At 40.0% G+C, this 26,971-nt stretch overlaps 1 protein-coding gene across 1 annotated transcript in view; it reads left to right on the forward strand.

Moving 5' to 3' along the window:
* The window catches only part of TXLNB (taxilin beta), a 37,057-nt gene extending 12,699 nt beyond the window's left edge, over positions 1-24,358 (forward strand). The window contains exons 4-10 of the mRNA XM_059941092.1: positions 2,357-2,527; positions 6,533-6,727; positions 8,544-8,663; positions 12,435-12,509; positions 19,131-19,223; positions 21,333-21,428; positions 22,679-24,358. Of these exons, the coding sequence (XP_059797075.1) occupies positions 2,357-2,527; positions 6,533-6,727; positions 8,544-8,663; positions 12,435-12,509; positions 19,131-19,223; positions 21,333-21,428; positions 22,679-23,629 (1,701 nt within the window). The 3' untranslated portion in view covers positions 23,630-24,358. The remainder of the gene's footprint in view (positions 1-2,356; positions 2,528-6,532; positions 6,728-8,543; positions 8,664-12,434; positions 12,510-19,130; positions 19,224-21,332; positions 21,429-22,678) is intronic.
* Positions 24,359-26,971: the final 2,613 nt, after the last annotated feature.

The following is a 26,971-nucleotide window of genomic DNA, read 5'->3' on the forward strand; positions in this document are numbered from 1 at the left end:
GTTCCCCCAAACAGGGAAGTTTTGCCAACCATGCACCAGTAGGCAATGTCTCTGGAGATACTCTGGATGTCACAGTTGGGGGTGCTACTGGCATCCGGTGGGTAGGGGCCGGGAAAGCTGCTAAACAGCCTACAATGCAGGGGACAGCCTCCACAGCAAAGGACGATCTGTCCCCAAATGTCAACAGTGCTAAGGTTGAGAAACCCTGACAAATGGTTTAATCTTCCAAAGGTAAAGTCTGAACCAAAACGGCAATAACAATAATAACAACATATAAATTTCAAGAAAGGACAATAGGTCATGTAAAGTACGAACACAAGTATGAGAAGTTTCACCCCTGTCTAATAACTATGGTGCAAAATGAGGTTAGCATGAGAAATATATAATAAAATATAATTGGTTTTCCAATTGAACCTCAAGAAGGATACCAATTTCAATCAATATTTATAGTAATATGGACTTAGATTTTCCTGATGCTAATTCTCATGAATAAGTAAAAACTACCCTGAAGTACGAAGATAGAATATCATGTATGAATACCCCCAGCTTAATCTGGCAAGGGTTTATCACGGACATTTCAGGCTGATGGGAGGGAGGGAGGAAAGGATTAAAATAAGATGTAAACTGAAGAAAGTGTGACAGTCCTGTTCATCTAGTTCAGAAAGAACGAATGCTTTTTCAAGACAGGGTAACTGAGACATGTATCAGGGCTCACGTTGTGTGTGTATCCATTTGCATCTGGCTCTGCGAGGTACCAGGAGCACCTGGGGTCCAGGAGCACCCAGAGGCTCCCAGGCCTTTTCCTCTTCATTAGCCAACAAGGTCATTATTAGGACGAGTGCCCTCCTGGCCTATGCACCATTCAGGTTCTAAGGGAACTAAGTGCAGCAGAGGAAATGGGTCTGGAAAAAGGCTGCAGCTTGTTCGTGGCCACACTGATCATCAATCTGGGATCCACACTCCTACTACGCTAGTCTCTGGAGGCTGAACCCCAAATTCCCCCCATTCCAACTAGATTTCCATAAAAATGTGTTGCCAAATTTACCAGATAAAACTACAGAATGCCCGGGCTTCCCTGGTGGCGCAGTGGTTGAGAATCTGCCTGCCAATGCAGGGGACACGGGTTCGAGCCCTGGTCTGGGAAGATCCCACATGCCACAGAGCAACTAGGCCCGTGAGCCACAATTACTGAGCCTGCGCGTCTAGAGCCTGTGTTCTGCAACAAGAGAGGCCGCGATAGTGAGAGGCCTGTGCACCACGATGAAGAGTGGCCCCCGCTTGCCACAACTGGAGAAAGCCCTCGCACAGAAACGAAGACCCAACACAGCCATAAATAAATAAATAAATAAATAAAATTTTAAAAAAAAAATACAGAACGCCCAGTTAACTTTGCATTTCAGGTAAACCAACATTTTTTTTTTTTTAGTAAAAGTACCTTCCATGCAATACTTTGGATATACTTTTACTAAAAACTTATTCCCTATTTATTTGAAATTCAAATTTAACTGGGTGTCCTACATCTTACCTGGCAACTCTACCTCAGAACTTCAGCATCCCGAGATGGAAAGCCCAGGGGTTCATTGGTTTCATTTTCCATGCCGCCCTTGATTTTGATACTTTAGCTGTGGCTGCTGGAGGAGTGTGAGAAGAGGCCCCACCTGTGCTCAGCAGAAACAAGTGTCATGGTTTATTCACCATAAGCACAGAGGGTGAGGGAGATGGGCAGGGAGCAAGGCTTGTTAAGCATACTTGCCATGTGTGCTGTTGGGTTGTGCAGTGGCTATTTTTGAAACTTTGGTGACAGATCATCAATCCTTAAGTAGTCGAGGGGTACATTCTCCGCTCCCCCTTTCTCATAACCACAGACTTCATCTTCTGTTTGCTAGGAAGCTGCTTTTCGCTTTCCTACTTTTAAAAATAGTTACTAAAGCTTGTCTTGAGAAAGAATTGGGAAAACTAAATGTAAACCAAGCAGACACACCATTGACTATCCTCCTAACGCAAGGCATTATCATGAATTCTGAGACATGCTTTTCTATACTGACTGACTTCATTAGACTCAAGAAAGATAAAACTGTTTCTAGACCACCAAGAAGAAGATCAAAGCAAAAGAGATCAATAATAAGAATGATGAAGGAAAAAAACCCGTAAACATTATGCTCTTAAAACCATATCTACAGGTACTGCCAAGTTAACATTTATGAAGTTCTTTTGATTCCAGAGGGACAGTGATAATAGCAAAACATTTTCCAAACAACCATACAGGGGTCTTTAGGCGTTTCCTCTTTGGGTCCTTTTCTGTCAACTCAACAGAGATCCCTGCCGTTTTCTTTCACATTTGCTTCCCCACATCCAGCTGGATGAGCATCGCACTGAGCAAAGGAAGTTAAAACTCCTCCAGAAGAAACAGGCACAGATTCAAAAAGAAAAGGACCAGTTACAAGGTGAACACAGCAAAGCTATCCTTGCACGAAGCAAACTGGAGGGTCTGTGCCGGGAGCTACAGAGACACAACAAGACACTGAAGGTATGTGTCACCAAGGCCCCACATAACACACCTTCTTGCATGCTCTGTAGGCACAGGCTTCTGCTACTTATGGTAAGGGTGTGAGCTCTAGAATCAGAGAGAATTGGGTTCAAATACTAGCCCTGCCACTTGCTCACCTGTAACTTGCAATAAATTATTTTACCTCCCAAGCCTGTTACCTCATCCATAAAATGGGGATTATACCAACTTCGCTGCGTGGTCAGGGAAAAATTAAAATTAAATGAGGCCACACATGTAAGGTGCTCACATAGTACCTGATGCGGAGCAGAACTTTAGTAAAATGTGTGCCACTCCTCTTCCTTATGTTGAGTTTGTTTTGTTTTGTTTTTTAAGGTAGGCCTTAGTTCTACTCTTTAAAATACAAATTTATAAAAATTCAACATTTTTTGTATGATAATGAAATCTGCATGACATGAAATAACTTGACACAAAGCTAACTGACAGAGTAAGGCAAGATTCAGAGCTAAAATGTCAATAGTCATCTGAAAAAAGAAGCTACTCAAAAAAACAATGAAGCTCTTCAAGCTTAATTATTCAATCTAAAAATAATAGACTGATCACTTCAGTCAGTCTGCATGGGTTTCATTAATTACAGCGTAAGCCTCTAGCAGTGTGGTTAATCTGATTACACACAAACACTAGCTCCATTCAGTGAAGCAAGATGCAGGGCTCTCCAAGATAATACTGCATGCATCCACAATCCCCTTTCCAGCTGAAGATCCTAAAGCTTTTGACAAACAAGAATTAATTAGATAGCAATATTCTTGTGAGATAGTTATTATTACACGTGTTTAAAAGAAGATACTTTAAGAAACAGATTAAGATCATTGCTAAGTTTTTACAATGGAGTTAGGAAGAAAAATAGAATAGGATAATGGCTCCTCATATTCCAAAACTGTTTTCTGATATCTGGGAAATGAGAGGCCAGTGTGATGAACTCTAACTCTCAAATTACGAGTTGTAGGAGATGGGCTTCTGGCATCTCTTTAATCATTGCACTGGGACAATCGAAACCCAGGTTATATGGGAATGGGGTCATCATCCTCAACTTCAGATATGTAATCAAGTAATAGCACTCTGTGCTTACATAAATCTCCTGGCTTTCAGTAGTGTTGTATAGTAAGGAGATAAAAGTTAAATTTCCTTTAATGATGTGGATGGAATGATGTGGCTTGATCTCTTTGGACAGCATTCAAAGACAGAATGACGGAAGTGGCAGGAGATCCTGTAGCTATACCCACACACCCTCAGTAATGGCTTCCAGTTATGGAAATGGAATTAAGTAGCATTATTATGCCAGGACTTGTGCTGAGTGCTTTTTACATATGGCAGGACTTGTGCTGAGTGCTTTTACATACACATTAGGTGTAATGTTGCATAAGTAACAATTAGCTCTAGATCATTTATGTCTTTACTGAATTTTTGTCTTGTTGCTCTATCAATTGCTGAGGGATGGGTGTTAAAAAATCTACTATTATTGTGAAATTGCCTACTTCTTTCTTTTAATTACATCAATTTTTGACTATAGGAATCATCTAGTTCAAGCTATTCATATGTCTATATGTAAATTAATAATTTATTGATTCATTAAATAAACATATACTGAATACCCATGGATTGTGTCCCAGGCACAGCACTGGTTCTAAGATGCACAATGATGCTTGAAAAGTTTTCTTAGTTATTTCAGATTTTGTCCCTCAATTTTCTTTGCATTATTAATTTTCACTTTGAATTTTGTACATGATAAAGAAAATTTTATCTCAGACATTGTCCAAATGATTGCATTTTCTTTACCAGTGGACTCAAATTTTATGATTGCAGTACATTTATTTTTCTCTCATTGAAAAACAATGTAATGTAAAATGCAAGACGCCATTCTGTGGGCCAGGATTGGGTGCTACGATGGTTTGACGTGTTTAATGCCATATTAACAGCCATACCTTCTTTCTCTAGCCAGTGGCCAGTGAAAAACTCAGACTTGCTGGGTAGCATGGGATGGTCCTTTCATTTACTCATTCATTCATGGATGGAATAGTTATAAATGCAAATGACATTCAGATCATGGAGTATAATTATACGACTAGGAGATTGTTGGCTTCTAAACCAATCGGGAACAATAAGGAGACAATCACTATCACATGTATATTCAACTGCTCTTAACAGACACCAAAATCACTTTTAGTGAAATACATATAGTAAGTGTTAGCATTCAAAGTTCAGGGAAATAACATCTTCGATAGTTAATTTCTTCAGATTATTAGGAAGGTAGATTTCTTCTACAATATCCCTAAGAAATTTCCACTCAATAAATGTTTATACCATGAATAAATTATGATCCTGATATCAGGAGTCATATTAGAGTTAGAAAATATGCAAATATTGTAGAAGAAAGGGGATACGTAATGATAGATTAAAATATTTCCAGAGCATGTATTTTCAGCATCAACTTTTATTTTGATCACATTATTCTACTGTCATAATAAAGACTTGCACAATTACTTCTGTTTCAATCAGCATTTCTTTTTAAAAATCCTGTTACATAATTTGATCATGGTAGGCAACTAAATGCAGTATAATTTTACTTGCCAACAATGAAGCAAGCTTTCATAATAACAATTAATCAGAACTAAAGGAATCCTAAAATGTCTGTATCACTTGTCAGCAGTATCTCTATCTTTGGTATGATGTAGCAAGATTAAGCCCTTTTATTTTAAAAGAATGAGAGGAATAAGTACAACACAAATAATTCTCAATATAGATATGGGGAAAATTTGGGTACATTGTTAGCAGTTAGCAATGAAGGAGGACTTTTGATTTAGGAGAAAAGAGAACAGAAATGATATAAAAGTTAATTTTCAATTCTTAAATGTTAACAAAGTAGAAGAGGGGAAAATTAGATATTTCATTTTTGAGTTAAAGAAGATTTGAAACATAATATTGCTTTCAAATTCAAAATTTACACTGAACATTTCAATAACCCTATGTGACACACTGGATGATTGTTCCTTCAAAAAATATCCAGCATAGGGGACTTCCCTGGTGGCGCAGTGGTTAGGAGTCCGCCTGCCAGTGCAGGGGACATGGGTTGAGCTCTGGTCTGGGAGGATGCCACATGCCGTGGAGCAAGTAAGCCCATGCGCCAGAACTACTGAGCCTACACTCTGGAGCCCGCAAGCCACTACTACTGAAGCCTGCGTGCCTGGAGCCTGTGCTACGCAACAAGGGAGGCCACCACAAAGCCCGTGCACCACAACGAAAAGTGGCCCCCACTCGCCGCAACTAGAGGGAGACCACGTGCAGCAACGGGGAGCCAACACAGCCAAAAATAAATAAATAAATTTATATATAAAAAAAATATCCAGCATATTTTCTAAGATTTCCTTTTACATTCTTGAATTGCTGTAATTCATCTATGGTTATCTTAGTTTCCTTTTCAAGCTTTTTGATGAAAGTTTTTTTTTTTTTAACTAAAAGAAAATTTATAGTGTGATCACTTATATTTAAAAAACTTGGGGAATACAATTATGTGATTAATATGCCATCATTTTTATAGAGGCATAAGATCTATTGTTCTTTCTATACCAAAGCAAAGGAACACATGATATGTCCCATCAATCAGTAAAACCAAGTGGCCTTTTTTTCCAGGCTACAGACAAGAGATCAGAACCTTAGGGCTGCATGTCTGTTAGAAATCCCTGCAGTTTATTTACTCAACAGGGGACCTGTTGTCTTTAAAACAAGCCTATTCATCACCAACTATCAAATCCAAGGCCCTTGCTGCACCTGCTCTGAGTGACCGTGTATTCACAACTGAAACCTTTGCTCAAACATTTATTTTGGGGCTGAGCAATGTTACCTCTAGAGAGCTGAGGAAAAACATCCTTCTTACCCTGCACACTAATCTTTCATTGACCAAACCCTGAGTTCTGTAAACCCTGGTGCGTGTAAACCAGCATAACAAAAGAGTTTGCTTTCTATCCACAGGAGGAAACCCTTCAGAGGGCACGTGAGGAAGAAGAGAAAAGGAAGGAGATCACAAGTCATTTCCAGAGCACCCTCACAGATATCCAGGCCCAGATCGAGCAGCAGAGTGAGCGAAATATGAAGCTCTGTCAGGAGAACACTGAGCTCGCAGAGAAACTGAAAAGCATCATTGATCAGTATGAGCTCAGGGAGGAGGTGAGAACCACATCAAACAACTTAGAAGCACTGCATGTAAAACCGGATCTGGGGTGTGAAGGTGGGGAACTTGGTTAATGACAAAGTTATGGCCAGCCCTCTCGACTGATTAATATTTAGGATTGGGTTTCTTTTACTAGCCAAAATAAAAACAGACGGTATTACAAAATACCTGGCTGAAAGTCATACAGGATTTCTTCAAAACTGGAATCACTGCAAAGCAAAGGTAACAAATAGAAAGTGGTGGGTCGTGAACACAGTTATTCTTGAAAATAGTATTTCTCAGCCTTTTTGAAACTCTCTCTACAGAACCAAGAAATACCTCACACACTCCCTCTTAAGAATTACTATGTCATCTAAATTAAAAGTCTGCATTGTATACACCCCACAATCAAATAATATATAAAATATTACTATATAATTATAGTAATAAAGGCATTATTATTTATGCTTAGCTTGTGCCAGGCAATGTGCTAAGTATTATACTTTACATACAATATGTCATTTAATTGTCTCAACAATCTTATGCACCAGATGATAACATATTATCCACATTTTATAGATGGGAAGCAGAGGCTACGAGATTCAATCACTTATCCACAGACACAAAAGCCAAAGAGTTTTGTTGTCAATGGTTTACACTAGGGGGACTATAAGGATCTTTTATTATTCCAAAATTATACTTTAATATTCAATATGTTTTTAAGACTCCAGATGCCCCCTCAGGATTTTGATATATCATATCCCTTTTCCCATCCCACCCAAATTTTAAATATCTGCCTTAAAATGTAATATAACATAGTCAAAGTAGCCCTGTTGGCAACATGCTAAGGTTTTATCAAGAAAAAAACTGAGCTAATAGAAGGTAGTAATAGCAGTTAGGTAAATCAAGAAACTCCTCACAGTAAGCCATAATGCCATGCTACCATTTTATCTTGTCACGAAGATCAATCCTGCTCCGAAGTGGAGGTTCAGGAGAAAACAAAAGGGAAGGAGCTAAAAAGAAAATGTCCATACTCTTCAGAGAGATCTCATATGGGAATGGCCCGGTAGACTAGTTGTATATTCCTAGGACTGGTTCTAGGTAAGGCCCAAGGATGGAATTCCACATGTCCTCTTGCCAATGGGACCTCCTAATGACCAAGAAATTCTCCACACTGAGGTAGAGTTGGAAGTTTCTCTTCACCAAGGTAGTCAAGAGGTCAAAAGGCATGGAGGAGGCAGTAGCACATCTGCGTGTCAATTCACCTGTGACCCTCAGCCTTGTCTTGCCCACCAGAGAAACAGAGCTGACGTCAGGGGCTCCTGTTTCAGTCCCAGACCCAAGGCCACAGGCTGTTACCTCAGGGCTTCCTCACCACCCTTTGAGGCAAGCATGTAGAGGAGAATTCACCATGATAAACTGAATTAATGTTGTGATTAAAAGTGGCTTTATATTCACAGAAAGGGCCAAAATACCAAGTGATAGTGCTGTAGCCCTTGCAACATACATCATTGTCTGTGCTGCCTAGCACCGTATCTAATAGTTACCAAATTTAGAAAAATACTGTTAGGGCCCTTTGGAGTTAGCATTGCTGAACTCTGGTACCTCCACCTTTTGCAGCCACTTTTATGTAGTGCAAAATGCAGGGGACTCCACCAATTTATGACTTTCATATAAAACCATAAGCGATGCCAATGCATTTATTCCCCTCTTTTTTTTTGTAAATCTTAAAACCCAGAGAACACGTGTTTATGTCAACATTACTTTTTTTTTACATTTTTTTCAGCACCAATAATAAGTCAAGCTTGATATGTGCACTTTATTTTTCCTTAGCACCTGGACAAAATATTTAAACACAGAGAACTGCAGCAGAAGCTGGTGGATGCAAAACTCGAGCAGGCGCAAGAAATGATGAAGGAAGCAGAGGAGCGACACAAACGTGAAAAGGAATATGTACTTATCACCTGAGTCTGTGTGCTTGTCTGGTCTGCCTTGGGGTCAGAGAACCCCTGAGAATGTTGTTTTTGACAACGGTCATAGAGCACTGGACTGATGGAGAAAGAGCCTAAGCTTCCCTGGAGAATGAAATTGGCTAGCCCAGTAGGAAATACTGTACCTACACTGTTTTTTACCTTTACCTAAAACAGTCACGCATCCATTCACCAAACCTTTTTCAAACACCTTTCATGAGCTATGCACCCTTCTAGGTGCTGGGTGTAGCGGTGAACAAGAAGGAGAAGGCCACACTCCAGCATGAATCTAACTGGGAAGAGATGCAATAAACAAGAAAACAAATAAGGAAGGATAATTTCAGATAATAGTAAGTGCTACTAGGGAAATAAGGAGGAACCTCGAATGGGGCAGAAGGAGAGGACCTATTTTAGACTGGGTGATTAGGAAGGCCTACCGAGAGGAGGACGCTTGAGCTGCGCCCTGCCTGATAAGAGGGAGTCAAAGAGGAGGTCTCCAGCAGCAGTGTCTGTAGAAGAGACAAAGATCCTAATGCTGGAACCAGCGTGGCATCATCCAGAAATTGGAAAAGGTCAGGGTGGCAAGAGCAGGTTGACCCAGTGGGAGAAAATTTCAAAATAAAATTGTATACGTAAACAGGGGCCAAATTGTATAGCTTTGTAAGCTTGAAATGTAGTTTGGATTTTATTCTAAATATAATGGGAAAGTACTAGGTAGTTTTAGCAAAGGAAGTGACATGATCTGCTTTGCATCTGTAAAAGCTGAATTTGGCTCGTAGGTGGAGAGTGAACTAAAGAGGGACAAGAAAGCAAGAAGAGAGCTAGGCAGCAATCTGGGCAAGATCTGATGACGGCTTGGATTGGGGAGGTGGCAGTGGAGAAGGAGAGCTGGATGTGGATAAAAGTTATGTTTTTAATGTAAAATCAACAGGCAATGCTTTGAACAGGAAGATGGTGACAGTGAGGAAAGGAAGGAGTCAAGGATGACTCCTGAGTTTTTGGTTTAAGAAACTGAGTGGTGGCTTTTACTGACATCTCATTAACCCCAAACACTCCAAAAGAGATGAGAGAATTGAGGCTCAAAAAGGATATGTGACTTGTATAAGGTCACACACTGCTAAGTGACCAAGATGTGTTGGTCACGTCTCCAGTGTATCTGTCCCCAAAGCCCAAGCTCTGTGATAGTACATCACACTCAGAGGTGTGTTTCAGAGGCATGAGTTAAAGCACATGTCTGTTGCTGGGGACAGAGATTTGACACAGTCAATGGACCAATCGTTCAAATGTAGCCATTTAACAATTGATCACAAGCTCTGCATTTACCTAAAATCAGACTACAATCATTTCAATTTGTTAGAATAGTAATTTTTTTTAAACTTCGGTTTTCAAACTTGACAACAAAAGGATGAATTCTGGAGACCATAACCTGGTGGACGTTGCATAATTTCAAATCAGATGTCCATGTGCTCTTAATAAAAAGGTTAATTTATTAAATCCATCTACAACCTAGCTCTCAAAGTAAGAAATAAAGCATTTATTTATTATTCAGAATCCAAGAAAACAGATACTCCACTGTTGATGTAATTACTCTCAGGTAAAATATGCTTCCTACAGAATATCAGTACCTTTGGTATTTAATATATGAGGCATGACAGAGGAACAACTAGGCAAAGATTCATGTGAGAGAGGCTGGGGGGCAGACACGGAGTGACTCAACCTTAGCAAGAAACTAGCATGCTGCCCCCTTTTCCTTCCCTGATTTAGCAAAACAGCAGGTACAAGTCAAAGAAAGGTAGTCCCCCTCAGTTCTTCAAAGCTAGCGGCTACCTTCCTGGGTTCCAGCTCTGACACTTCTTTTTGAAAGTGATGAAATATCAAGTCAGAGCTGGGGGATAGGGGAGGGGCCGTTCTTCATTTCAAGAAGAACAGGCAGCCTCCTTCTTCCTTCTTCATCGGGAACCACCCATCACAACAGGGCCCCTGTGTGTCAAGCAGGGGCCGGCCGTGTACATTGCAGCCACACAGCTCAGATGGCCAGAGGGGGCGCTGCAGGTCTTCCACTCCGCAGCTGCCTCAGACCTCTCTTACAGTGAGTCAATTGCACTTCTATAATAATTGATCCTCACTGCTCACTGGGAGGCATGGAGGGACATATACAACCCCCTTTTACAAATGGAGAGGTCAAGACTAACTTGGATAAGAAAAAAGATGCCTCCAAGTTTTTACAAATAATGATTTTATTATTTTTGGTTCTGATAGCAAAAATGAACATTTGTTTTTTTTACAACATGAATAAACAAAAAAAAATTTATATCAGCCTATCTTGAAATAAAATAGAAACTTCTTAACTGACAGCCACCTGACTAACCAGGTTATCCATGACGTTCACTGCTCTCTGGAAGCACGCTGACAGATGGCCATAGCATGCTGAACCCTGGGGCTAGTTAGCCATTCTGGAATATCTACACGTGGTTGCCCATGTTAAGTAAGACAGAGCTTACTAAGAATCGGGTCTTTGCTCCCAAACCTTTTCTTCCCAGTTATCCTTGGTTTCGTATTATGTAAATCAACAGAATGATACATAAACTGATGAAATATGTGTTAAAAGAAGGAGTTGTTTCTAAAAAAAACTATGCTTAATGATTTGAAAGCCTAGATGTAGGCCAAGAGCAAAAAAACAATTGTCAACTTCGATGTGAGCAACTGTAAAAGACTGGAAGAAAGTTGTAAAACTCTAGAGAATTATCCAATCAAGCTGCTTTACAAACATCTTAGGTCTTCAGGTTCTAGCAGTATTGTTTTAAAACAATTATAAATCTTATATGCCATATTATAGATATGATTTTTGTAAAAACAAGCAAAAACCCTCCGAATTCCAATCAGAAGATCCATACCCAAAACAAAGATCAAAGCCCTACATCAAAATTGATAAATAAATGAACATACATCTTAAGTTAAAATAACATGTCTTACATATGTATGTGTCATTTTTACGCCTAAAACGACTTTTTCAATTTAACCCATGAGTTCCAGTTCGGATCGTGTTTGACATGAGGGCTTTGGTTGTATTTGAAAGGCAGCCTTATAGGAGAGGGGTGAGACTTCTTTTGTAAACCTTATATAGGATTTGGAGTAATAGGTCAAATTTCTAGCCTGGTGTTTCTCAAAGTATAATCCATGGACCACCAATAACTTGGTGTTTCTCAAAGTATAATCCATAGACCACCAATATCCAAACCATCTTGGGTATTTGCTCTAAGTACAGATTCTAATCACACCCTATATTTCCTAACTTATTTTCTCTGAGAAGGATCTGCAGTTTAACATGCCCCTGAGGAGATTCTGATGCATACTATGGTGGAGAACAGTGGTCTAATATAAAGGAACAGTTACTCACAACAATGCCCCAGGTGGGAATATTATGGAAATGTTCAAGCAGAGGCTGAATGACAGGTTGGCCAGAATTGCTACAGACAGGTCCAGAATTTGGTGGGAGGTTGAATTTTGTGTGATTCATGCTTGAGTTGGAGACTTTTTTCCTCTTTTTTTTTTTTCCATTGGAATCACTAATTTTTAGTTGAGAATCAAACTTTTTAAACTAGTTGTTTTCTTAGCTTTCTTAGATTCTTTACAAAGTTCCCCCAAAATTACTTAAGAGGATTACTTAGAAAGTAATTAAGTTTACACACAAGTTACAACAAATGGTAATCTGAAAGATAATTTGACAGTCTTTCCATGCATTCTCTTCTCACAGTTGCTGAACCAGGCAGCAGAGTGGAAACTTCAGGCCAAAGTGCTGAAGGAACAAGAGACAGTCCTGCAGGCTCAGGTGAAGTAGGGGGACAACAATGCATGGGGGTGCCCTCCTTGCTGTGAACCAAAGGTAGTCTGCAAGAGGCCTTCCATGTGGGAGGGGAAGTAGGGACAGGAGTTGGAAATGAAGAATAACTTCATATTTATTATTTTTAAGTAAAAATAAAAGTACAATGTTATACCTAAGAAAAATAAATGCTCTGCACCAACAACTTCTAGTCAAAAGGTCTGTTGACATATCAATACAAATGAGAGTCAACCAGAATAAGCTGGTGGCCAGGTCCTCGCCTACCTGTTCATATGTCCTCTCTCTCCTCCCCCATTAACCTGTCACGGTAAGGGTAAAATGTAAACTGTCCAGATGCACCATCTATAATTGTCAATACTGAAAATTTCCTTACTTGTTTGACATTATTTATAATAAAAGGAAATTAGAAAAATAGAGTCAGCACCCATGTTTTTGTGCTATCAGAGGTTGGCCTTGTCAGTGCCAAATGATTAGAGATGGCAGACGTCAGAAACCATTTTGATTTGGCTTCGTGATGTTATGTGTATGTTTTGATTAGACCATGGGAATTCGTATTTCAGGCTCAAAAATAAAGCCTCATGCAACAGCTGGCTCTAGAGGAAAGCCAGACCTATCCATCTTTCTGGTGCCCTTGGGGCTCTGCCCCTCCTGGCAAACGTTCCCGGTCAGGTTCCAGCAGAGCCATCCTGCCACAGAGGGGCTCTAGCTCCCCTGCTGGGAGAAATGCCCAAGTGCTAAAGGGACTGTAAAATCTCACAGAGCAAATTCACAGAAAGCGAGAAAATCAGAAGCCTTCCAAACTGGGCAGCATTAATTTAAGATTTGAATAATTCACTTGTAAATGTTTATGTGCTGACTGCTGAATATTTGTTCATTGTGGAAAAAAATGAACAAGTTCAATGAATACAAGTTCATTTTTTAAAAAGGAAAGTAGGAAAAACAAGAAACTTAAAATCACAAATTATACCACTACACAGACAAAAACATAAATAACATTTTGATATCTAACCTTCCTAAAGCACACCTTTCCAATGTGTGTACAAAATGCAATGATGAATTGTTCCCCCACTAATATATCAAAATAGTTTTAAAATATTAATTACATAGAAATACAAACCGTAATTTTTTTTCACTATTAATAGAATAGAAGGACTCAGAGTTAAAGGACTAAACTCTAAAGTTACAAACTCAAGGTCATCCTTTAGGCAGTCACGGAACACATCATGTTGTGGTGTGGGGTGGGTGGCAGGCAGTGGCAGTTTTCTAACCAGAGGCAGGCAGGGGGGAAAGGAGGTGTGACCTCACTGTCCAGTGGTGGGGGGCTGCTGGGGGGAGAGTCCAGAGAAGCAAGTCAGGGCTTCTGGCTCTATCTCTGTCCCATTCACAGCACAGAGCCTTGAGGGGTACAAAGGCAGTATGTGAAGCTATTCATTGTTCCATCTGTTATAAGCAATCTCTACTCCTCTATGCTAAATGAAGAATAGATGAATACCATTAGACTCTAGGCTAGAGAGTGATTCATTTGGCTGGTATCAGAAACTAGGTCTTTAATGACCTGTGAAATAACATAAAGGAGTAATCCAATTTCCCACCTATACCCACTCAAGTTTGAAAAAGTATGACCCAGGGTTCTAGACTTGCCAGTGTTCCTCATTCATCCCTCAATACTGGGTCGAGCCCAGGGACCAGGGTCAGAATCCTGGCTCTTCTACTGTGAAGCTGTCTGATTCTGTGCAGCTCACCTAAACCTCCATGGACCTAAATTTCCTGGTCTGTAAAATAAGGATGCTGTAATGGATCAATGATCCCAAGCTGGAGTCCTCTGACCTCTGGGAGGCCCATTACTTTTCAGTATTTCCAAAACCTAACAGCACATAAGGCAGCAGCTACTATCTAAAATGTAGTTGCTTTTGGCATTATATCAGCTTTTGCTTAGCAGCATGGATGGCAGTTATTCATATGTTTGATTAAATTTATAGAAGGAAAATGAGTTAATGAATATGTAGTATATGCAGTTTGTTTTCAAGTTATGCACTCAAAACACTTAGTTCAGGGCTTCCCTGATGGCACAGTGGTTAAGAATCCGCCTGCCAATGCAGGGGACACGGGTCCCAGCCCTGGTCTGGGAAGATCCCACATGCCACGGAGCAACTAAGCCCGTGCGCCACAACTACTGAGCCCATGTGCTGTAACTACTGAAGCCGGACCTACAGCCCGTGCTGCACAACAAGAGAAGCCACTGCAATAAGAAGCCCGCGCATCGCAACGAAGAGTAGCCCCCACTCGCCACAACTAGAGAAAGCCCGCGCGTAGCAACAAAGGCCCAACACAGCCAAAAATAAAAATAAATAAATTAACTAATTTAAAAAAAAAGAGTAGACACATTCAACAATTTAAAAAAAAAAACACTTAGCTCAGTGCCTGCCCCCATAGTAAGCATAATTAATTCAACTAATATTTATTGAGCATCTAAGTGCTAGGCATGGTTCTAGATGTTAGAAATATAGTACTTAATAAGAGAATCAAAAATCCCTGCCTAATTAAACTCACAATCTAGTGATAAAAATAATATTAATTAAAATGCTAACAACTGATTAGTGTATGAGCTAATATTAGTATTATTTCATAGGTAAGGATCTACATAGTGATATATGAGACAAAAGAAGTCTTTATTTGAAAAAAAGTTTAAGAACCACTGGAAAAGATGATCTCAAGACCATGTTCAGCTCTAGTTTATAAATGTAGAGAATATCCAGAGCTGAAGAACTCAGCTAAACTAGATAACCCTGCCTCCTCCATCACCTTGCTTTCCATGGCACGTGGCTCTCTCTGTAAGGACCCTCCCTTGTCTATCTCTTTTGTCTTCAAGGCATTTTCAGAACTGCAATAATTACTTAATCAATCACGAAGAATATAGAGGCCCCAAATCCCTATGTGTAATGTTTAAATGAGCTCCTCTTAAAAAATATCAGCATTATATTTTTAAAATGTTTAAACCTTGAAAAACAAAGTCTATCACAGATGATCTTGCAAAGCACTCAAACACTTCCTTTGGTTTGACAATTAAAGGAGTCGGATGGTAGGAAGGAGAGGCCTTAGTCCCCATTTCTATGGTCTGAGCAAAGGAAATATCAAGGATAGATTGTGTTTTCCTAGGCGGAAGTCACTTTTCATTCATAAGACAACAGCTTGCCAATCTGGGGCATGATTCTCACTTAGGGAAGAGATGTCTAGCTTTCAATTATACAAACCAAGCCAATAGAGTAAATGTCAGAGATGATCAATGGGATACAATTGTGGCTACAAATAGAGTGTTCATTGGATCAATAAGGATGAAGATGGTAGTAAATGTGGGAAGTCAGCAATACCAACACAACACAGCAACACAGACACAAAATACTACCCCAGGGGAAAGATCAGTGAGTCAACTGTTAAAGATGGGTAATCATAGTCTTTAATCTCAGAAGGCCTCACCTTATCTATATAAGATGAAAGGAGATTCCTCTGCAATTACTATTATAATTGAAATCTCCCAAGTTGGCTAAGACAATTCCTGGACACATTTCTGTTTCATATATGCTATGAATGTTTGTAATTAAAATTTGTGCTCAGGTAAAAGAATGTGTGTGTCGCTCCGCCCATTTAAAAGTGAAATGTCAGGGCAACTGTTGCTGTTACTAACCCTAGAATAGTTTGTTTCTATTTCTGCCTCTGGTAAAAATACTGAGGAAGACCTCTGGATGTTCCTTCCATGCTTCCCTGAAATACCAAAGTGAAAGAGGGAATATGACACATCAAACATGCATCATGTCAGCATAATAGTGAGAGGGAAAATATGACCAAACACATATCCATAAAGTAAACAGGAAGTGTGCATTTTAGTTCGTATCAATAAAGAGTGTCAGAGTTGGTTACTTGAGAAAAGTATAGTCCATACAGGTTTTGCCACCTATGACAAAGAGGTCAAATAGGAAGAAAAGCAGACTATTAAAAACAGTCACTAAAAGGAAGAAATGGAGAGCTATTGTTTAACAGGTATAGAGTTTCAGTTTTGCATGATGAAAAGTTCTGGAAATTGGTTTGCACAACAATGTGAATATACTTAACAATATTGAACTATACACTTAAAATGGTTAAGATGGCAAATCTTATGTTATGTGTATTTTACCCAATTTAAAAGATGAAAAGAGAGAAGTTGATGGTCACCAGAAAAAAGCCAGAAGTGGTAATGAAGTGAGACACTACTCCTTGGAACTCTGGTATATCTGTCTTCTCCATGCCACAAGAAAACGTGGGGAAGGGAAACAAAATCTGCCCAATTTATACACCAAAAGAACATTTTGCCCAAAGAATGGGGAGAGAGCTGGCCGGGGTGGGTGTCGTTGCCCCCGTTGAGCCTGTCAAGGTTGCGCAGGTGAAATGGACCGCACACGTGCCCACGCCTTCCCTTCCTGTCTGCAGCCTACAACTAGAGGGCTGCAGGAGAGGGTCTGGGAGGACCAGCTCAGGAGACCATATCTGCAAACCCCCTGTACTTCTGCTGGAATTACTAAAAAGCTGGAAAAAGAAAGAGGAGAAAGTAAGGAAAAGAAGTCAACAGGAGGCTTGGCCAAAAATACAAATGAATGGATTTTGTGATCGGTGAAGAGCATCAGCTGGGGGTAGCTGTCCCCACCCTACACCACTAGACCACGGGCAGTATAGGCAGCCAGTCCCACAGGAGCTTACCCTCAAATTGAGGGACTTGACCTATTCATGCACCCTGAAATCAATTCAGTGGATCTCAGCCAGTACTTTGGGAAAAAATGAAACAATTAAATAGAATATGTCAAGAGTGCACTGCACATAATGAGCAAGTACAGTTGACACTTGAACAACATGAGTTTGAACTGTGCTGATCTAATTACACGTCAATTTTTTTCAATAGTAAATACTACAGTACTGCAGTATCCAAGGTTGGTTGAATCTGCAGATGGGGAACTGCAGATATGAGCACCCGGGAGTACAGAGGGCTGACTATAAATTATACGCAGATTTTGCACTTCATGGAGGATCAGTGTCCCTAATCCCCTGAGTTGTTCAAGGGTCAGCTGTATTGTCTTATGCACTATGTGTGTAAAACCCTAGGGTACCTTCCTGGCCATGAATTCCCTTCTGACACTTTACCCAGTCTTTTTAAATCTGTATGCCAAAGAATCATGAGAAAAATTTTAGGCCACTAGAGTTACCTCAAGTTTTATCACATACCCACAGTGCTAATGATTGATTTCAAAATGATGGTCAGCTGTTGTTTGACTTGGGAAAATCTGTGTCCTATGAAAAGTTTTACATTATTTTGTTGTTCTTGTGTACTGCAGTAAAACCTCTGCTCTACTGAATCATGTGAGAATGAGCCATTCTAGATAAGCAAATTTTCTTGGTTCTAGGGGTTGTTTGATTCCCACACACTCCCTCTAACTCCCATCCCCAAGACTGGGAACTCTCCAACCTACTGGCTTTCGGTCAGTCACTCTTCTCTGCTTTTGAAAGGACAGTCTCACAAGTACCATCAGCCAGTTGGCGCCCAACTGAGGACTTGAGGCTGTTCCAGACACTCAAGAGTACCAAAGTCTCATTTGAAAATGGAAATTTTCCATGTTACTAAACAAGAATCATCCATATTAAATCTCCACTCACTCAAAACGTGCTATCCTAAAATTATTTTCAAAAGCAAGATTTTATTACTGTATCACTGTAACAATCAAGTATTTATACACTCTCCTTCCCTATCCTGCCCTATTCCTACCCCAAATACAAACCTCGGAATTAAGGATGTGGAGGTACAAAGGCTCTTCTCCATACTCCCAAGCTAACCCGTATGATGTTTTTTTGGTGCAAATTAGAAGAAGGCATTTCTTCCTCAAGACTCATTATTTCCATCTATAAAAAAATTGGTATAATAAACTAATTTTGTTGAAAAGGGACAATTAACTGCTGTTGGCTATAACACTGTATTCATAAATACACAAAACCACAATGTCAAAAAGGGAAATGACAATTGCTTATAATAGCACAACCTGCATAATGGCAGCAACCCTAGTCCATGTCTGGCCCATACTTGTCTACATTCTTGCTTCCCTCAAGACCAAGTTCAAGGCTCACCTTCTCCACAAAAATGTGGCTCAAATGATCACCTGCCACACTCACCTCCTTCTCTGATCAGTACTTAACTGACTTGGTACTTTGTATTCACTGTCCTATAATCAAGCTGTCTTTGGGATTATCTTCCTGTCAGGAGTGCAGGTCCCTCAAAAACAGGAACTACAGGTTAAATGCTTTTGTACACAGAGTCAGTGCTTATGTTCAGTGCTCAAAAAATGTTTGTTGGTAAAAGTTATAATGAAATGGTGATGACATATTATTTCATTTTTCTTTAAAGAAGTACTTCAATCATACTCACTGACCTAGGCTGATCTCGTAGTAAAAAGAATTGAACGTATCATTAACATTGTATTAAGAATTACCTTAAATCATTTTTCTTCTCAAATAATAAACAATGACATGTTGTTTTGTTCTGGAAGCATTCTGAAAGCAGTCCTAAAACAGATCTACTCTTTCCCCTTTTTACAGCTTACTGTCTACTCTGGAAGGTTTGAAGAGTTTCAGAGCACACTGACAAAAAGCAATGAGGTGTTTGCCACCTTCAAACAGGAAATGGAGAAAGTGAGTATTGCTCATCCCCCGCGAAATACTGACGTCTTCTAGTTCGACAGGCAATACTCCTTTGGGTTCATTTTTCTCTTGCTAAGATATTTCAGTGCATTTCATGAAGTAATGAAACACTTATACATGCAAATGAGACTTGGACTGTATTTTTTTATTTGTAAGTATCTGGTGAATTAGTCTTAGGAAGAGTCTGAAAACACTAGGATACATTTTCACTCTGAGGAAGAATATTTTCTTTTCTAGGCCATGGAGAGGGTAAAAAGAAAAGATAAGAGCTAGAAATTTAATATTATGTTGTTTATACTGAAATTAAAAATTAATCTTTTAAAGATTAAAAAAATTAACTTTCATACAAATATGCAAAAGCAGAATGTTAGAGTAGAAAATACCATTTCATAGGATCCTTCTCAGAAGAGAATATATGTAATAAGATATAAAGGACAGGGGCTTGAATGAGAAGATGAAGTCTGGGTGTGTTTTTACTCATCAAGTAGCAGTGAACAATTCACTTAACTTCCCCCTTATCTATAAATTAAGAAACGATTTCCCTTGCCTACTTCACAAGATTGTGAAGTTCAAATAAGTTAATGTATTTTTAAGGGTCTTAAACCTTTTTAAAGTCTTTTACAAATACGAGGTGCTAATATTATTATTGGACATACTGTTTACATTTTGTTTAATTCAGTGTCTTCCCAAAATAAAATCAGCATCAGAATTGTGTTTCTGAACAGGCACTGGCATTAACCCTCTTTAAGTGTAGAAAGCATTCTTTGAAAAATTTCCATAAACTAATATGATAAATTTCACAATTCATTGTGAAATACAATGAATACAGCTTTCCCACTCCACGATGGATCCATCCATTTAAAAAAAATTTTTTAATTACAGAGTTTTAATTTGGAATAAATATTAGAGTAGGAAAAATGCTGTTATTTATTGCAGAATTACATAGTTTTAAGATTGGAATAAATATTCAAGGAGTTTTCTATCTGGAGTTCATTTATAGGTTTTTCGTAGAATTAGCAAAAAAATTTGATATGCATATTGCATTTCTTTAGGTGTGGTCTCATGGATTTCATCAAATTCCTAAAGGGGCTGATGACTTTTAAAAGTTTAACTCAGTTAAGAAATGATCAAAATAAAAAAGCACTCAAGGCTCACGTAGCATCTCTATAGGGCCCAGGGGCCAAATGTCTGGGCCCAGCCTCTAGCCTCCAAGCGGACCCAGCCTCAGGCAGGTTAGCATGAAGCAGCCAGTGCCCAGGTGTGGTTCATCCAGGGTAACTGCACCTGAACACACGCCTTGTCCTTCACTTCAGGCAAGCAGAGAGGAGATCCTATAACCAGGAACGTGAGTAGTTTCAGGTCTGAAAAAGCCAGGCTGCATTTTATTAACTTCTGGATGCCCTACACCCAGCCCCAGCCTGGCAACTAGCATGCACTCTGCACATGTTGCATTAAATGAAATAACTCCAGCCCTACTCTTCTGCTAACTCATCTGAATACCACTCCACCTCTCTGAACCTTAGTTTCCCCGTTTATAAAGTGGAGGTGAAAATAGAACCCTCCTTGGGGGACTGTCTCAAGGATGAAAGCAATAATGCATGTAATCACATTCTGTGAATCCTACTGCACTCTACAAATGTGAAGGCTGAGAAAATAGAAAGTTGCCTTTGTGTGGCTACTTCTCAGATGTGCCCAGATATTATCAACATTTTAACATCTGAAAAGCCAGGCCGACTTTCTCACTAATAGTCTTCCATTCAGTACAGTAAATAATCTAAATTTCAAGCTTATTCTTGGAACTCAATAAAGCTATTTTTATTTTAAACAAAAGAAAAAGCAATGACAAAACAGAAAGGCCCTAAGTAGTTTTCCTTTCTCCTTAATTGGGTCTGGTGCAAGTAAGTCTGTTCACCACTGACCTAGATGATTCAAAAATAAATCATGACTCTCTCCACTCAGTCATCATTTCTTGACATCGAATTTTTTGCTTGCTTCAGCAGCTGGTAACGAAAGGACTTTTCTTGAAGTCACATACGGAACTGACAGTTTCTTTGATACATTAACTCTTCAGAATTAACATTAAAACACTCATTTTTGTAGACCACTAAGAAAATGAAGAAGCTGGAAAAGGACACAGCCACATGGAAAGCTCGGTTTGAGAACTGTAACAAAGCTCTGTTGGACATGATTGAAGAGGTGAGGAAGTTTTTCCCCTTGCTCATCTTCCCTTGTCCAGTCAATATATTTATACTCAGAAAATAATTATGGCCTAATACCACAAAATAATTACTTTTGAAAAAGAGCTGAATTTTTCTGAGATGTGGTATATGATATTGTAATAAAAATAATTAGAGCAAACGTCAATTTAGTAATTTAGTCTCAGGTCCAGACTCATAGTGTTGTGACCCTAAGTCACACGCCTACTTGTTGACGCCAAAGCTGTCCCCAAAGCAGCACCACACCTGCTGGACTGTGAATGCCTTAAAGGCAGGATGAGTGTTTTACCTGCCCTTGAATTTCCCTGGTGCCTGACACATAACAGGCGCAGAATAAATTTATTAGTTGATTTGAACATAACTGAGAGAAGACACTAGCCCAAGCACCCAGGGTATGTGCTATTTTATAGACAGGTACGGAGATATATTGCTTAATTCCTCCAACAGGTATTTAAATACTGATATTACTTCAGGCTCTGGGAGTCTGAGACCATAAAGGCAAAGATACATGGTCCTTAACCTGAGAGGCAGGGCTTTCAGGTGAAGGCCTCTCCATGTAAAGAAGTGGTTAAAAAAAAAAAAAAAATCTTAAAAGGTACAGAGTAGCACAAAGGTGGGGCTGAAGGAGTAAGATGATTTCGTGCACAAACACACCAACATTTCTAGAGAAAAGGAGAATTGAACAGTTCGCGCAGCATCATGAATGAGTGTGTGGTGAGTTTCTCTGGATATAATTACTGTTCTAACAATTCATCCCAAATTGCAACCAATTCCAAAGAGATGTGCTTATTATTCATAAACATAAATCAAACAGTTGCTGGATTAGCATGTAGCAGTTTATCTACAGAACAGATAAGGCATTGCTGATGGCCAAGACCCAGTCCCTCTCAATCATTTTGCCACAAGCTTCTACTTATGCCTTCTAAGTCTTAGAAGCAGAAAATTCATCTATTATAAGATTTTAAAAGCCCTAGACTGAAGCAGAGAGAAGCTTTGCTATCTTTCTTTTCTAAAGAAAAGAATACATGGATTAAAATTCTACCAGAGTCTCCAACACAGTACAAAAATAGAAGTGATGTCCCTGACCAAGTATCTGTCCAGCCACCACCCTGTGGTCAGAGCCTCACAGACAAATTCCTGGACAAATGGTTTTGCTTGTCTCCGTAGAGCATCCTGGAAATTTTGCTTTTCATGTCGTTTTATGAGTGTGTGTGTCTGTTTAAATCACAGAAAGCATTGAGAGCTAAAGAATATGAGTGCTTCGTGATGAAAATTGGAAGGCTAGAGAACCTCTGTCGAGCTTTACAAGAGGAGAGAAACGAACTCTATAAAAAAATTAGAGAAACAAAAATGCCTGAAAAGGATGCCCAAGGTCAGCTCACCTCTGATGACGACGAGCCAGAGTCAAATACCTCTGTGGGTGAAGAGGCAGAGGCGGAGGAAGCCAAGGGTGTTCACAATGCTGTGCAGAATCTGGCCGCGGCCTTCATGGTCATCCATCGTCCAGAGTCAACCCTCGATGCGTCCAAAGAAATCCAAACAGAAGTCAGCAGTCCTCAAGGGGGCGGCGGCACGGCCCTCAAGGGGCTGGAACAAGCCCCTCTGAGCCCAGCATGCCATTCAGGGAGTCCCCTGCATCCCCCAAGTCCTCAGGCTGAGGAGGAGGGAGGCAACGAGGCAGAACCTCCCCTCAGATCAGGGTCAGGAGCACAGGCCCAAGGCAATGGTCCCCCTGCTGGACCACAGGCTGATCCGCAGCCACGGAAGCCAGAGGCAGCATTTTCCAGCCAGGCCCCGGAGCCTCCGACAGAGGCGTTTCTATGGGAGATGGAAGCCGACGGGCAGCCCCGGAAGCCAGAGGCAGCATTTTCCAGCCAGGCCCCGGAGCCTCCGGCAGAGGCGTTTCTACGGGAGATGGAAGCCGACGGGCAGCCCCGGAAGCCAGAGGTAGCAGCTTCCGGCCAGGCCCTGGAGCCTCCGGCAGAGGCATTTCTACGGGTGATGGAGGCCGACGGTCGTGCCCCGCCGCCGGCAGCGGGAGAGCACGTGCCAGCTGGGGAGTCTAGATGTGAGCCCAGGAGGCAGCCCCCAGCAGCAGCAGCAGAGGGGCTCCCAGGAGGGGCCTCAGCTGGGCCCCCGCTGCCCGAAGTGGCCGACACCGATCTGGAAGGAGCCGACTGAGCCTCCTCTGCGTTCTGAGGCTGTTCTTCCCGACTTTCCATCGTCCTAACAGACTGTCTCCCGAAAGAGGCATTAAGGGCTGGGGACGTCTAATGGAAGAGACTTATTTAGAATCAAGACATTTTAAAATGTTATGCGGAGTACCTTCAGCCTTTGCTATTTGTTCTCAATTTATAACTGATTTGGAGCTTTTCTATTTAACACTGATAGTATAATTTTCTCAAATGGCAACAAAACATACGAGTAGCAAATTTAAATTAATTTGCCATTAAGGTGTTACTTAATTCAGTTTCTTAATCAACAGTAAGATTTGGTGTTTAAAGACTCCCATTACAATATATAAATACTGAAAATGTGATGCTTTATTTCCATAGAGTTTAATAAGTGCCATAGTAAGTAATGGATGACCAGGTTCCATTTAAACATTATATACATTGTGTGTGTGTGTATATGTATATGTATGAATATATACATATATGTGCTTATGCACTTATATACACGTGTATATTTTATACACATGTATGCAAATATATATTACACATACATTTCTATCATCATCTCTTTTTGACTTTCTCTCATGCAGAATATTTAGATGCTTATCAAAAAATTTATCTCTTACTTGCACTTGGGACTACAGTAGACTAATGCTCTGTGAATTAGAAATAGGTTCAGAACACAAATATTAGGCTACATAATGTTGAGTAAAAAAATAAGTAACCCAATGGTAGGTCAATAAATTCAACCAATGGATTAAATGACAGAACAGCATTGGGTTAGATTGCAAGGCTATACAGAGCACATAGACACAAAGATGGCCAAAAGAGGCCCTAAAAAATGGGGGAACAATCACAGCAGTAGACTGCTCACCTCTTGCAGCTGCTTCTCCTACACAACTCGGCCCATTGCCTTGCAACACCCTCATGTGGTGAAGCAGCCCACTCACGGCTTCCTGCAAGGAAAGGGTTGGAAGTGGGAAAGGGAGCTGGGGATGGAGGGATTGAGGGCCCTCAGGCTGAGAGTCTGTGCTCTGGTACCTCGCCTTTTGAGCTAGAGGTCTGGAGAGAGCATATTCACCTGGCCCTGCCAACTCTTCACTTGCCTCCCTGTTGTCTACCACTCTCTCCAGAGGGTTTCCCCACCACCTCCTGCTGTCACTGCCCTAGTCTATATTCTCAAAGCTTCTGCTCCTTCTTTCCAACCCTCTCCTTGGCAGCAGGAAATTACATTCAGCCCTCATCTCAATTATGGCTCAGTAAAGGCTATTATTTTTCCAAAACAAATCCACACAGGGTCTAAATATGAGTGATGAGGCTTGCAAACCAACACATCTTCTGCTTTGATGAATTCTGTACAGCCAGAAGTTCAAAGCAAAGGACAAGTGGGTCCCTACTCAAAATGACTTGAAAAATAGGTGAGGATTTAGGAGATGCAAAAGCTAGAAACACCTGGGGTTGTCTACATGAGTATTACATTATTATTGCGTGACAAGGACCTCTAATAATACTGACAGCATGAATTTATCTAGAGTAAAGAGAGACTGCAACAAAGAAATAGGAGGGAAAAGAGGGAAGTAGAGGAAAGGGAGAGAGAGGGAGGGAGGGAAAAAACAGATCTAACCCAACCCTACCTTAAAAGTTGAACTCAAGTAGAAAAATGGTTAAAAGCAAGATTCTCTACTACTCATCCAAGAAATCATTTTTCAATGTTGCATGTGGCTGTCTGCTAAAGCACACAAAGTGCTTGTAGGCAGAAACATATGCTATAAGAATTGTAAACTGCATAATATTTGTTTGAAGCAGACAGTGAGGGTAGTAACAAAATGCTAGTCAGGAAAAAAAAATCAGGAAAAAAGCATATGCTATTTGAGAACCCATGTATTTTTAAAGGCTTAAAATTTTATAACCACAGGGTATCCAGCCAAATTCAACATTAACTGAAAATCTTAGCTATTTAAACATTCATTTAATTCAGAGCCAAATATGCACTACAACAATCCAGGAGGGTCTCCTTTCCCATTATTTACAGAGGCTGAACTTCCAAGAATGGGGTAATATTAGATAATCATAGAAAAGTCTCACTCTGAATGTTTAGCAAGAGAAACAGGCAGGAGAGGAGCCAAAATCCAGTAAATCAAATATTCTAATACCCAAAGTTCATTTTTTTTTTAATCCAAAAGCTTTCATAGCAACACATTACTCACTATGGTGTATATCTTGGGCAGATTTTCAGATACAATAACTTGCCTGAAATTTGCAAGCCTTAATATAGGCTTTGGGAGAATTATTTTAATATTCAAAGAACGTTTTTATTATAGTCCTTTGGCCTTACTAATTATAACAATAACTCATAAGACCCAAAAGAGTAATGAATTCTGTTCTTTATCAAGGTCATATAACTATTTCTATAGATGCCAAGTCTACTTTCCAGAAACACTGAAGTTATTGGTGTTTTCCAAATTAAATAACTGTAATTTATGTATTTATTAAAAAGGCACTTCTCTTCCCAAATGCTCCAGTAGTGGTTTTATTTTAATATTTTTCACTTATATTTATTTTTACTTATGTTACTTCTATGTTTCAACAATACCTAACAAAGATTGTGGTTATATTCTCTTGGTTGAATTTTTGGTCTATGAGTAGAATGTACATGGAATGAACACTTTGAAAATCTTGGTGTGGGTGTGTGCGCACGCGTGCTGTCGGTGAGAGAAAAGAGGGAAGGAGGAAGGGAGAGAGAGAGAGAATGTGACGGCCCAGGCCTAATGAGGGAGCAGAACCCAGCCTCCTCAGCCTGGCCATCCGCTGCTGCAGACCTATCACACTTCAGTTCCAGTCTCCCGTGAGACCATGTTTCCACAAACTTCTCTGGCATGTGCCCTCTCAGAAATATTCTGAGGAGTAAGGGAGGGAGTGTAGAAGGTGTCAGCTTATTTTCCTTTCTCTACCTGCTTCAAGACTTTTCTCTAACAAGACCGGAAGAGGCCCACTGTTCTGCCTTTTGCTTATTCCCTCTCCCCAACCCATCTTGATCCGGGAGGGGCTTCTTGAACGCAGCATTTCCTAGCATGCTTGGAGAAGAGGGTTGCTTAGCTAGAATGAAAAAAAAATTAAACCTTGCCTTTTTCATATGGTGGAGATACACATTTTTAAAATAGCTCTTTTTTTTTTAAATAATGAAAGTATTATGTGTTTGTTGCAAAACTGAAGCTGCTTTTCAATAAGACTAAGAGATAGCGAGGAGAGAGATCATTTCAGGAAAATTTCCTTAGCCCCTGCTCTAACCAGTAGTTAAATCCAGTATTTAGAAAAAGTGAAAGTAATTAAAATGTAAAGGATTCACTAA

Source organism: Balaenoptera ricei, chromosome 12 (genome assembly GCF_028023285.1).
Source record: "Balaenoptera ricei isolate mBalRic1 chromosome 12, mBalRic1.hap2, whole genome shotgun sequence".
NCBI classification, from domain to species: domain Eukaryota; kingdom Metazoa; phylum Chordata; class Mammalia; order Artiodactyla; family Balaenopteridae; genus Balaenoptera; species Balaenoptera ricei.